Raw genomic sequence first — 12,655 nt, 5'->3', positions numbered from 1 at the left:
TGCGATCTGACAGCCAAAGCTAACGTTGCTCTGACAATGACAGCTTTGGTCTAACCAACAAATAAAACCAAAGAAGTTGGAATGCTTTTTCTTTCATCTAAGGAGCCAGAATCTTCTTCCTCCGAATCACTTCTTTAAAATTCTGCTGCCATTGTATTCTCCAACTATTTTTAAATATCTATTAAGAAAACAATGCACATTCTAGTGTTTTCATGACAAATTATATAAATGACAAATTTTGAGTCAGAAAAATGGCTATATTTGAGATTTTTAAAATTAGGATATCACATATACATATTTTATCATTTTGGCCAAGTATTTAAAAGAACAATGAGCACACTGCTATTATTCAGCAATTACAAAGAACATAATAATTACCGTTGTTTACTGAATATTTATAAAGTAATATGATTCAATCTATCATATTTGAAAAAACAGAGATCCAATTACAAAGAAAGAAAAAATGAGAGGATTTGTATTTAATCATCACGGAGTGTAATAGGCATTTATAAATAATAAAGTACGACAAATTACAACCTGTAAAGGTAATTTTTATTTCTTATTTCAATTGTAAGTCATTGTTGAGCAAACATTTAAATTTATTGAGAAGGGAGATCTATACTTGGAATTAAATTCATACTTTCTAACTTTCTTTAAAGTGTGTGTCAACATCTTAAAATTTGATATGTATGTATAGATATATAATCTATGTGTATATAAAATATGTGTATCTATGAACTATATGTGAAACATGTCCATTTATTACTGTTACTTTCAGGAGTTTAAAAAATAATGTTATAATTGATGAATGCACTATTTTTTGTACTTAAGATGTCATTGGGCCTATCTCAAAGTTTGTAATTACTACATAATAATTATATATAACTATTATATATAATCACATATAGTTATTATAATGTGACTGGCATTTTCTCTGGAAAGAAAAAAATTCTAAAGACAAATAGGTATTATTTGTATTACCTGAAAGTATGTGAATTGAGAATGATAAAGATCTGGATAGACATGAAGAGTGGTTCCAATTACAAGTAGTAGCTCAAATTTGTGGAGAGACGAGCTAATATATCCAGTAAATCCCAAACACCAGATCTTCAGAAGTGCTTCCAAATCAAAAAGTACTGTAAAAGCCACCTAGAGGAACAAAGAGAAATGAGATTAGAATCTAAAACTATGATTTGTTTAAAACTATTTCATATATTTGTTCCTGCACAAATTTTAGCCAATACCATATAAAACAAGGAGCCAAAAGAATCTAGAATGGCATTTTATTGAAAAAAAAAAAGGTTTGGAAACACACCAACTAGAACATAGTAGACCAAATACATCTTCAGCAATCAGAAAAATATATGTTAAAATGTTAAATATTTGAGTGGTATTATTTCTTAATTATTCACTATTTGATATTATTTAAAAGTCATTGCTATTTAAAGAATTACTGTATACACAGAAAACCTGGAGTTTTGTATAATTTGTATTTTTTAAAGATAAAGTTTCTATAATGCACAGATGTCTTATAAAACAACTCACATATTCCTAAGCATAATTAAAATAAAAAAGTTTAAATATCATTTATGCTTTGGGCCACATAAACAAGCAGAGAAATTTGGATTCTACACCAAGCAATTTATGTGTATGTGTGTATATGCACTAATACAACATATTTCTACATTATTCATTAATAAAATTAATAATAATATTACTACATTAAAATTAGGTCAACCTCTTAATCTATCTCATTAATTCCATGAATTTGCTATTACAAACACCAATACTATTATAAAATCTCATATAAACACAGCATGTTATTTTTCCTTTACTTATCCTATGGGGAAGAGTACTCATTTTATAAAGAAGTTTGCAACTGGAATTTAAATGTACAATATCAGATTAACTTCTAATTAAAGAACACAAGCGTGAGTGTTGGTATTAGTCATAACACATCCCTCTGAGAGGATCCCAGAAGATTTACTGGAAGACAGGAAGAAAGGAGAGCTTGCTTCTCTTTTTCCAGGCCAACATGAAATATCAGAAGGGATTTCTTTCCACTCACATTTGGAAAATGTGGAGAAAAATGGAGTTTCAATAATAGCATTTTTAGGAATGGAACACAAAAAGCATTGCAGATTGTTAACTTAGATGTGAGGAGGAAATTAACCTTACTTCTCAATCTAGCACTTCTGAAGGCCCAAGTTACTTCCTGATGTAAATTTTCATATCCCTTTTAAAAAACGTAAAAGAGTAATACATTTTAACTGTGAAATAATCCTAAATCAGAGTATTAATAAAATCCCTTGCCCACATTTCTTAGGTGATTCATGTTAACCACTTTGTAAATTCCCTTCTCAGTCAGCTGCCACCTCCTCCAAACAGAGATAATCACATGACCAGGTGTGCATTTTATATGTCACTCTGCCACTTGCTCTTCTCACTAACAATCACACACATCCCACCAGGTTAAGAGATATAGATCCTACTTATTCTTTCTACCAGCTGCATAATCTCCCACAGTATTCAGTGTCTACTTAATTCAACATTTTCCCTATTGATTCATTGATGAGTATAAATCATTGACTTCCTTGACAAGGAGTCATTGGGAGAAAAGGATAAGCATCCTGCCACTTCACAAACAAGACTGCGCTAACCATCCTTATGCAATATCAGTATTTATTGGGCCTTCATTTCTATAAATAGAGTCTGGAACCTGCTGTGGCTGGGACAAAGGACAGGTTTGTGTGCTCTAAATATTAGAAAATATTGAGAGACTACTTTCAAAATATTACAGTAAATCATTTGCCTTCCAGTAAGGTAGGAAAGTGTTTCTTGTCCTAAATCTGTACCATCACCAGATATAATCAAACTTAATCAAACTTTTGCTTATCTTTTCATACGTGTATTGATCAGTTAGATTTATTTTCTTTTTAAAACAATTTTTAGGAACATAAGCTTGACAATTTTCTATGGTGGTGTTTTGTCTTTCTTATCAGTGTTTGGAGTTGTTGATACTGAGGACATTAATCTTCATCTGCCATATGAACTGCATGTATTTTTTCCCTAGTGAATAGTGTGATTTTTAACTTTGGTGGCATTAGCTCTATCAACACTTTAAATATTATGTGGTCACATATGTCTATCCTTATTTTTACGATTTTTTTCTTTACTTTCTAAAATAGGACTTTAGAAGGATTAACATTGAGTCTTCACATCCAGGAACATATTACATTTTTCAATTTATTTGGACTATATCCTCCAATAAAAATTTCCTCCATAAAGATATTATTGTTTGTTTGTGAAATTTGTTTCTTTATATTTAATATTCTAGTCACTAATGTTAATGCATTTTTTACCTTATTTATTTATTACCATTTCTACCTAGTTAGTTGCAGTGGCAAGAGAAGCTATCGCTTTACCTATATTGATTTCCTATACTCGCCTTATTAGACTCTTCTATTAATTCTAACATTTTTGATAAAGTCTCCTGGGTTTTATAAAAATAAATACATTTCATCTGCAAATGAAGGTAAGATTTCTGTCAAGATTTATTTTGGAGTTAATTGTATTAATTCATTAGCTATAATGGAGCAGTTTTATTGTAATATACCAAATAATGAAGTGGTAATAAGAGGAAGCCATAATTTGCTCCCTATTTTCAGTGAAAGTTTTTCAGCATTCACATATAACAGTTACAATAGGTTTGAGTAATTAATTTCCACCACGTTTAAGGACTTTCCTTCTCATCCAATTCTACTTACAGGATTTTAGCCTTTAATTCAATGAGGCAATCAAACATATTACAAGAGCCCTTGATGTTGACCACTTGTATATTCCTGGAATAAATCCAAGAAGGTAATGCCAACCTGCTATATTTTATCACATAATATTTTATTTATAATTTTTGTAGCTACTGTCATATAGGAAATTGGTCTATAATTTTACTTGTACTATAACTATCAGGTTTGGTTTAAGCTTAATGTTAGTTTATCAAACTTACTGCGGAGTTTTCCATCTTTTGTATGATACACAATTTCTTAAATAAAGTAAGATTATTTCATCTTTGAAATTAGGTAAACTGCACCAAAAAACCCATATGGGCCCAGTCCTTTATGTAATGGTAGATCAAAGCTTTCCAATGTTCTTGCAGTCAGGTTTCATACCTGTCCATCAATTTGGTAGTTTACACTTTGCCAGGGAATCATCAGTGTCCTCTAGATTTTCAAGACCTGCATCTAGAATACACTTTTCCAGAAAGGACTAGTTCACCAAGGGGCATGAAGTATCTTACAAATTTGGTACCTCTCTAAATCAATTTCTTGGCCGATGTTTCTCAGACCCTGAAAGTAATGTGATTTGGAACTCCAATCTCAAGTGAAGGCCAACTTGTATTTACACATTTTCAGTAAAGCTTGCTCTTTTTCTGTGCTTCTGGAGTCAAGGTCAAGACTGAAGGTTTCCTCATTATTTCCTTCTGAGCGATGGATTTTTTCCTTCTTTCATTGAAGTACAGACCACATGTGTCCCAATGTCATGTCGGGGGGGTCTCTGTTCTGACTCTTCACCTTGCACAGCCTCTTCTTCTGTCCTGGGTATAGCTCTTAAAATTGCAAGTTCTAGGTGACAAGGATATGCAAATGCCCTCAGGGCAGCCACTGGCTTTAGTGCCCATCGAGCATTCTGCACTCAGATCATACTTAATTTTTGGCCTTGAGGATATTCATTAATTTTTTCCCATTCTGCTAAGCATTTAAAATGTTTTAACATTTTAGATTTCACTTTTAGTTGTTTCATAGAGAGGTGATTTTTTAGCTACCTTTCAGAGCCACCTTGAATCTGTCTCCTATAAACAATATACTATTTGATTTTGTGTTTAAACATAATTGGATTTTCTATGACTTTTGATTAGAAAATTCAACCCTCTTGCATTTAATGTACCAAGTTATACTTAGTCTTATGTTTCCTGTTTATCGTACATCATTGTTATTTCACCTTCTAACCTTTTCTTGTCTTTTCTGGCTCGGCCAAATTATTGTCAATTTCTTTTTTCCCTTTGTTAATTTGGACATTCTATTCTGCTTTTCTTTTTTGTTTTTAAGATTGGCCCTGAGCTAACATCTGTTGCCAATCTTCTTTTCTTCTTCTTCTTCTTCTTCTCCCCAAAGGCCCCCAATACATAGTTGTATATTTTTAGTTGTGGGCCCTTCTAGTTGCGGCATGTGGGATGCCGCCTCAGCATGGCTTGATGTGCGGTGCCGTGTCCGCTCCCAGGATCCGAATGAGCGAAACCCTGGGCCACTGAAGCAGAGTGCACGAACTTAACCGCTACGCCACAGGGCTGGCCCCTCTATTCTGCTTTTCTACTCCTCCAGTTTAATTCCCGTCATAAATCAACCTATACGTTTTCATTATTGCATCAGAATTGAACAATTGTAAACTCCTCTCCACACAGATTTGCGAGCTCACTCATCCGTCACAGCCCTACTGCCCTGTGAGTTCCACAGCATCCTTCTATCACTGCACTCTCCACTGACTTCATACCCCGTCCTAAATCCTGTTTTTGCTGAGATTGTTCACAATTTTATTTCTAGTTTCTTGAACTGTAATTATCTCTCCTTTAAATTCTCTCTCCTTTTTTCCAAGGATCCTGATTTGACGTTTTTATTATCGTCTTCCATTTAGATCCAATACTCACTACTTTTCTCTCCATTTCATCTTCTCTTACGTACTCCTGTGGATTATGATGTACTTGTCTTATGATTAGCATACCTATTAGCATACTTTCCTCAAATAAATATCACCAGTTGTATACTCTCTTAATCCTTTCCTATCTTAAAGGCATTTTTAACACTGACATGAATATTTTGGCTGGATACAGATTCTTGACTTGCGATTCTTCTCTCTCAGTGGTCTATATATATACACTGGATCACTGCTTTTACTTTCCAATATTGAAGATGAGTCATCCAATGCACAATATATTTATCCTACTTTTGCAGGTTATTTAAGCCTACTCAGAGGCTTAAAAAGGTTTTTCTTTATGCCTGCAACCAAGGAAAGTGGCCAGGACGTGCCTAGGAATGTATCTTTTTTTCATTTAATCTCCCTGAGATTTCGGGAGCCCTTTCAGCCTACAGATTTATGCCTTTCCTTGGTTTAGGAAGATTTGCTTCTCTCATTTATTATTACTCTTCTTCTGTCTGTTCCCTTTTTCCTTCAGGGGCTCCAGTGGTTCACATCTGAGTGGTCAGTCTCTGGCTTTTCCCTCATGATTTTTACCGTTTCTTTGAGTTATTTTTTTCCACTTGACCTCCCATATTAATAATTAGTTTTCAATAATGACCATGCCCTTTTTCAGCTCAGTTTTTGAAAATTTCAGTCAAGTTCAGAAGGTTTGTTTTGTGCCCTAATTATCTGCTCTTGAGATATTTTTTAAAAACCCCAAAACCTACTTCCATCAAGTCTACCTGATTGGGAAACTCCTGTATAGATGTTCTTGGATTTCCAAATTTTAGCCTCAGTTTCTGAGTCCCTTTGCATGAAAATATTTTTCTTTGCTTGCTCATGGCTATATGTTGTATGTTTTTTTTTTTGTTTATTTGTTTGTCTTTTATGCTCCCTTGAGCAGTGGCAAATGAGGGGAAGTAGAAGGCACTGTGGTTTTTGCGGTAAATGACCTAAAAACCCACAGTCGCTTTCGTGGGCATCGACAAGAGGCAATTCCTCTCCAGCCCTGGCTCCTTAGTCCAGGCGGTGCAAGAATATGAGGAAGTCTTTCTGACATCTCAGGGGACCCCTGGAGAAACTGAAACTCAGCTGTGTCCACAACAAAGGTCCCCCCAGCAGCCTGACCTGGCTGTCGTACTAACAGAGGGAGTAGCAACGGGCACCCACACCTCCATCTCTCAGTTCACCTGTATTTTCAGAATTTCATTCCAAAGGGAGGAACGCAATCCATTTCAAAGTGGCCTCTTTTTAAGTAGAGAACTACTAATAAATGCCTGAAATATATCCAAATAGATTGTCTACCTGTATATAAATACAATCAATCACTTTACTAACTTTGCATTTGCTATCAAAAAAGACGGAATGATCTGTTTAAATTGATCGTAATTCATAATAAAACACGCAGCTGGATCCAGTTGCATTATTATTTGCTTAGTGGTAAAACTATATGCTTTTCAAAGACACTAAAAGGCACTAAAAAACAATTTAGCAAATTATTATGAGATGACATATAAATACCCATATTCCCACTGATTTTCCTACCAGAATTCCTGATTCCAGTACTCCTCGGATCAAATACCTCGTTTCTTATGTAATTTGTCAATTGTTACAAACTAACACTCTAGTTCTCTTAAGAAACAGTAACAATCCCAAAGTGATAAAATTTTATGGAAAAATATTACACATAAAAATATATCTAACTTACTTGTAACTATGGGTTATCCTCTTGTAAGTGAGAACTATGTCAGGAATTAAAGAAGGGATTTGGAAAATTAAATTAGATTAAGTGATCAGCTATTTTAGTGCGGTTAGAGGGGTTAGAGTAGAATTTGAATTCAAAGGAATATAACAGTTCAGAAGAATCGAGGTAGAAGGTGTGAGGGGGCAGCCTTAGTAACTTCTCTTTGCGCAGCTCCAGCCTGTGGCAGGGCATTCAATCTGGACAGTAGCCAGACAGGGAGGAACTGGTCAGGGTCGTGCTGCTGGCTGAGTAAAAGGGAGAGGGCTCCTGGGCTGTCTGCAGAACCCGGTTACCTGGAAGGACACCCCATAACATCAACTGCACAGGTGTCCATCTCGGGGGTTTTGGTCGATCCCCAGCAGTCAGCAGTGCAACCTGTGGGAGGGTGCACTTCCCCTCGTCACCCGTAGCCCAGGAGCACAACGTTGCCTTGATCCCTCACTCTGCTGCCCCCACATCAAGAAAAATCTCTGTATCCTTGGAGTACAGTACATTAGTTGTGAGGCTGGATGAGTTGAAACTCGTCTTTTTAAGAGCGAAGGCAAGGCTTGTAAGAGTATAACAAACTTTCTGTGAATATTTTTGTCACATTACTTGAGAAAACTTGGAAACAATACATGAAAAGACAAAAATATTTCTTTCTTCCACAACTTTCCTAAATCAGCATTTTCCAACCTTTTTTTAATCACCCCCCCGCCAGAGTCTTTTTAGGTATTTTGTTCCTAATCACCACAGGATACGGAATTTTAAATACTACAGATACATAATATATCTGTTTACATACTCCATATATCCATCTCTGCTTTATACACAGGAACAGTGAGGGCTTTGTGCCTCTCCAAGAAACAATTTCTACTCCCTCAGAGGTGTTTTCACCCCCGTTGAGAATTCATGTTCTATAGATATATCAGGTTTGATGTCACTATAGCAGAGTTTAATTTTTCAGGAATGCAGTTTACATGAGTTCTTTAAACATCATATTTTATTATTTTTTCCCAAATTTTCACTGTATAATAATACATACGCCATTTAACATATGTTATAGCAAACCACCCTGTCCTCAAGAAAATGGCCAATAACGGAACGCAGATTTAAAAATTAAAGGAGTTATTGTTCTAAGAAACAGTATTATATTTGTTCTCAGGACAGCATATAACTTGTGAGAAGATTTTTTTAGAGTGAAAAGTATGAGAAATTAGGTTAAAATGCTTGTTTTCCAAAAGAATTTGTAACTGGATTTGTGAGGCTAGCAGGTAAATCAACAAGATGATCGTCAAATTTCTAAAGCTAAGGAGAAAAATAACTGAATGGAAAATGACGTGCTAATATAAATGGAACAATGGAAATTGTTCTGCCCTTTTAATTCAATGAATAATGCATGAGCATTTACAGGTGACAAATTATAAATGATCTGATTGTGCCATGCAGGTCTGAGAAGACGAAACATAGAGATACTGCCCAAATGTGGAAAGATATTTGAAATATATTATCCAAGGATTTGTGCTGCCATCTCTATTTCATAATTTCAAAGAAACATAATGGATATTTATGAGAAAAGGAATGCATATTTAATACAAAAGAAGACTATAGGACAAAACCCAGAAGAAACTCAGTTCGGGTAACTCTATTCTCCTAAATGAAATTCAGATTAAATAACACCAGAATAAATGATTACCCGCATCGTTCTAGAGGGGTCTGTGAATCATCTTCCCTTAGTCTACAGTGTCCCTTCAGTATTCTAGACAGTTAAAGAGCAAACTTTGAGACGGATCAGTGAATAGTTGAAAACGTCATTATTGAATTATTTTTCACTTAACAAGATATTGCCCAAATCCTTCAGAAACACACAAAAAAGTTATTGTCAGAAGAAACTTAATTAAAATTTCCCAGAAAACGAAACTAAACTTAATGATAATATGAAAGACTGCTGCTATGGCAAGATGAGTTACTTTCTTCATTTGGTCATTTCTTGTGATTAATGAGCTGAAATATGGGTGTCAGATTTTGTTGGAACTGAAATAAATGGCTCTTTCAAAATATCATAAAACCAAATGTCTTCAGAGGAACACAGAAATTACTTTTCTAGAAAAGATGACTTCATGCAAGATGGTAAAATGAGTCCACGCTTTGTGAAAACCCTTCTGCTTCAAACACAGCAATCACACTAAAACAGGAAACCAAAGGACATCCTGGAGTTCTGAACAAGAAAAACCTCTCTCTAGACCAGAAATGCAACAGAGACACATGTTGTTAGAACTGCTTGCTTTGTTGTTTTCTCTCTCTCATTAACTTGTGAGTTTCTTAAAAGAGGACTTTTCTTTAAATTGTTAATCTTCCGTGCATAACACTGTGCTGACAAACTTCTGTTAAATGTACAGTCTAATGGATATACGGATATATGTTTTCATATAACAATAGAAAAGTATTGTCCAAATTTTACTTATTAAGAAAATGAGAATATACATTTTAAAATATAATTATGTTCCTTATAAAAATGTGATTTATGTGTAAAATTCATAACGATGTATTATTTTAGATGAAAATGAAAACTCGTACAAAAGAAAGTCAGTCTTTACCTTTTTATGTTTATGCACAGCCAAGAAAACAAAGAAAAGTTTTCCCCATTTCTTAAGTAATTCTAAATTTAGGTTAATTAACCCAAAGTAACAAAACAAGTCCCCAGCTTCACAACAGAAGCTAGGGAGCTTAATTTATGCTTAAAGGCTGTTTTTTTAGACTGCAAGTTGACTCCTAACAGGTAGAGTGGTTTATTTTGGATTTTTGAAATAATTTATTCTGGAATATGTGGGAACTCAAGAAATTACTTCTCTAAAAGCTCATGGCCTTTGGTGATCTATTTTAAAAATAAACTTTCCAAAATATTACATAATGCTGTTGCCTTAAATACTGCATCATTATAGGCCATAAACTTGAATTGCTGTTATTATAGCCATTTTGAGGATTAAATGAGATAATGAATTCCTTTAAAGCACTTGGCAACATAACAGACCCTCCAAAACAATGGCAGCCATTATTGTTGTTATTAAGATATTTGAATTTAACACAGGAGGATGTAAGTTGACATGATTTGTGTGTCTACAGCTTAAACCAAGTTCGAGCTCACTGTTTATTTTTGCAAATAAAGTTTTACTGAAACACAGCCTAAATGTTGACTATCTGGCTCTTCAAGAAAAGTTTGCTTACTGCTGACTTAAACCCAACTCATCTTTATAAACTTTTTTAAAAGATAATATTTTATAAAAAATTGTTTGATTAAAATGACTTATCTGCACTCATTTGAAACAAACCACTTTGACTCGTGTATAAGTTTCTGATACAAAGAGTAGTGATGATGTAATTTGAATAAAGATCAAACATGCTTTGGAAACTCAGACATCCAAAATCAATCAATGGAAGTGGAACAAATTCTGAATGCTCCGGTAGTTCAAGAATAAAGTGATGTCTATATGGTTGTTTAAGTAAACTAAATCTCCACCACCTAGTTTATAACCAACAAATTGACTTCCAGTGGTTTGGGAAGGGGGCAACAATTAGTATACAGACGATACATACTAGATTCTACTATGCAATCCTGTCTCTCTCTTTTTAAAAAAATTTTTAATGCTATATACAAAAAGAAAACATGACAAGGATTTATCAACGACCCCTGGGCTCTGCACTTAAACGCAGGTGAACTCTACAATATTAAATTATTTGAAATTTCATACAGTATGATGATAAATCAGCGGACACACACAAACACATTAAGAAAGAGATCAATTTTGTATGTGAAACAATTAGATAAAATTTACTGGAGGATTCTGTTCTGTTCTTCTGATCCCAGTGGATGGCCTATATATTTATTCTACAGAGTTGAGTTAGTCTGACCGAGTACCCATCCTGGGCTGTGCTACAAAAGAAACGTTACTGTAAGTTCTAATATCCAGGACTCCCTCAGCAGCAGATACAGATTTCTCCTCCCACAGAGATGGCATAATCTCAATCACATGTAGCCATTTCTGTTTTTATTCCCAGGCATTTTTTCATTGGCCCTTCAACCTCCTGTTCTAATGCTATAGCATAATTCTTCTATCTCATCTATCTCCTCATGTCATTCTACCCAGAGACTTTAACTAACCTTTGTGTCTCTTGTTCCATGCTAAATAATTTCTTCTCCACTCTCAATCTCCACTCACAGCTCACAGAGTCTGCTTCCCATGTCCTTTCCTCAACCAGTTCTGTCTCAAATGCATAACTTCCCCCACAGCCCTTTCCAGAAGAGAATGCCCATTCTCAATGCCCATTCATTGCTCAAAGTTCCAATGCCCTATATGGCCCATGTAGGATAATATGTGGATGAGGAAGAGATATCCCATCCATTACTCCTCACTGCCCCTTGAGATGTACTCTATCAGGTTAAAACATCATCTTTCACCACTTTCTCTGTGGCTGCCTTCCATTAATCTCTCAATCAGTCACTCCAACATGCTCCTGCCTACACATCCTTCCCTAAGAACTAGCCTCACACTGAATGACTTTAATGTTATTGTGTAGATTCAGCCAACACCTCAGCTAAATGGTTCCTTACCATTTTTGTCTTGACTCCATTGTGTTTAAGTGACCCACATCCATATAATACCCTAGACTGTGTATTTAGTTACCTAGAGTTATTCCCAAATTCTAAATCCTGGATCCCGTTCTCTGATCAGAACCTTACCTTCTAACTCTCTTATTTCATCATTTCAGCCATATTTGTTCTTTGATCATTTGGAGACCCCTGATCCTTCACTTTGCTCCTTCACTCTTATTTCCACATCCAACCTAGACCACAGGGCCATCATTTCAACTGCTTTTCTATATTCCCTGAGCCCTTCTCTCAGCTCCACCAGCCTGAAAAAGTTCTAAAGTTGGATCAGTCCAAATGTTGCCTTTCTCCCCTTTATGCAAAGCCTAAAAAAGTCATAGACCTGTCTAAATTGGTATCACTATTAATTTATAGTCTCAAAACTCAGCAGGATGTTCAGTACTGCATTTGATGTATCTTTAATTAGTTATTTTGCATTCTCCACAATAACCATTTCCTCTCTCCTTTCTCCACAAGCTTCCCACTTTACTGTCCCATGATCAGGCCGGATGTAGACCTTGCTTCATACTTCACAGGACAGAGAGAAGAAACCCGAT

The 12,655-nt window shown here is 35.0% G+C and overlaps 1 protein-coding gene across 1 annotated transcript in view; it reads right to left on the bottom strand.

Moving 5' to 3' along the window:
* The window catches only part of NALCN (sodium leak channel, non-selective), a 302,683-nt gene that overhangs the window by 156,187 nt on the left and 133,841 nt on the right, over positions 1-12,655 (bottom strand). The window contains 1 exon segment of the mRNA XM_046664759.1: positions 982-1,149. Within this exon segment, the coding sequence (XP_046520715.1) occupies positions 982-1,149 (168 nt within the window).

This window comes from Equus quagga, chromosome 6, assembly GCF_021613505.1.
Source record: "Equus quagga isolate Etosha38 chromosome 6, UCLA_HA_Equagga_1.0, whole genome shotgun sequence".
NCBI lineage: Eukaryota > Metazoa > Chordata > Mammalia > Perissodactyla > Equidae > Equus > Equus quagga.
Note: the sequence above shows the minus strand (reverse complement) of the source record. Positions and strands in the feature narration are given on the sequence as shown.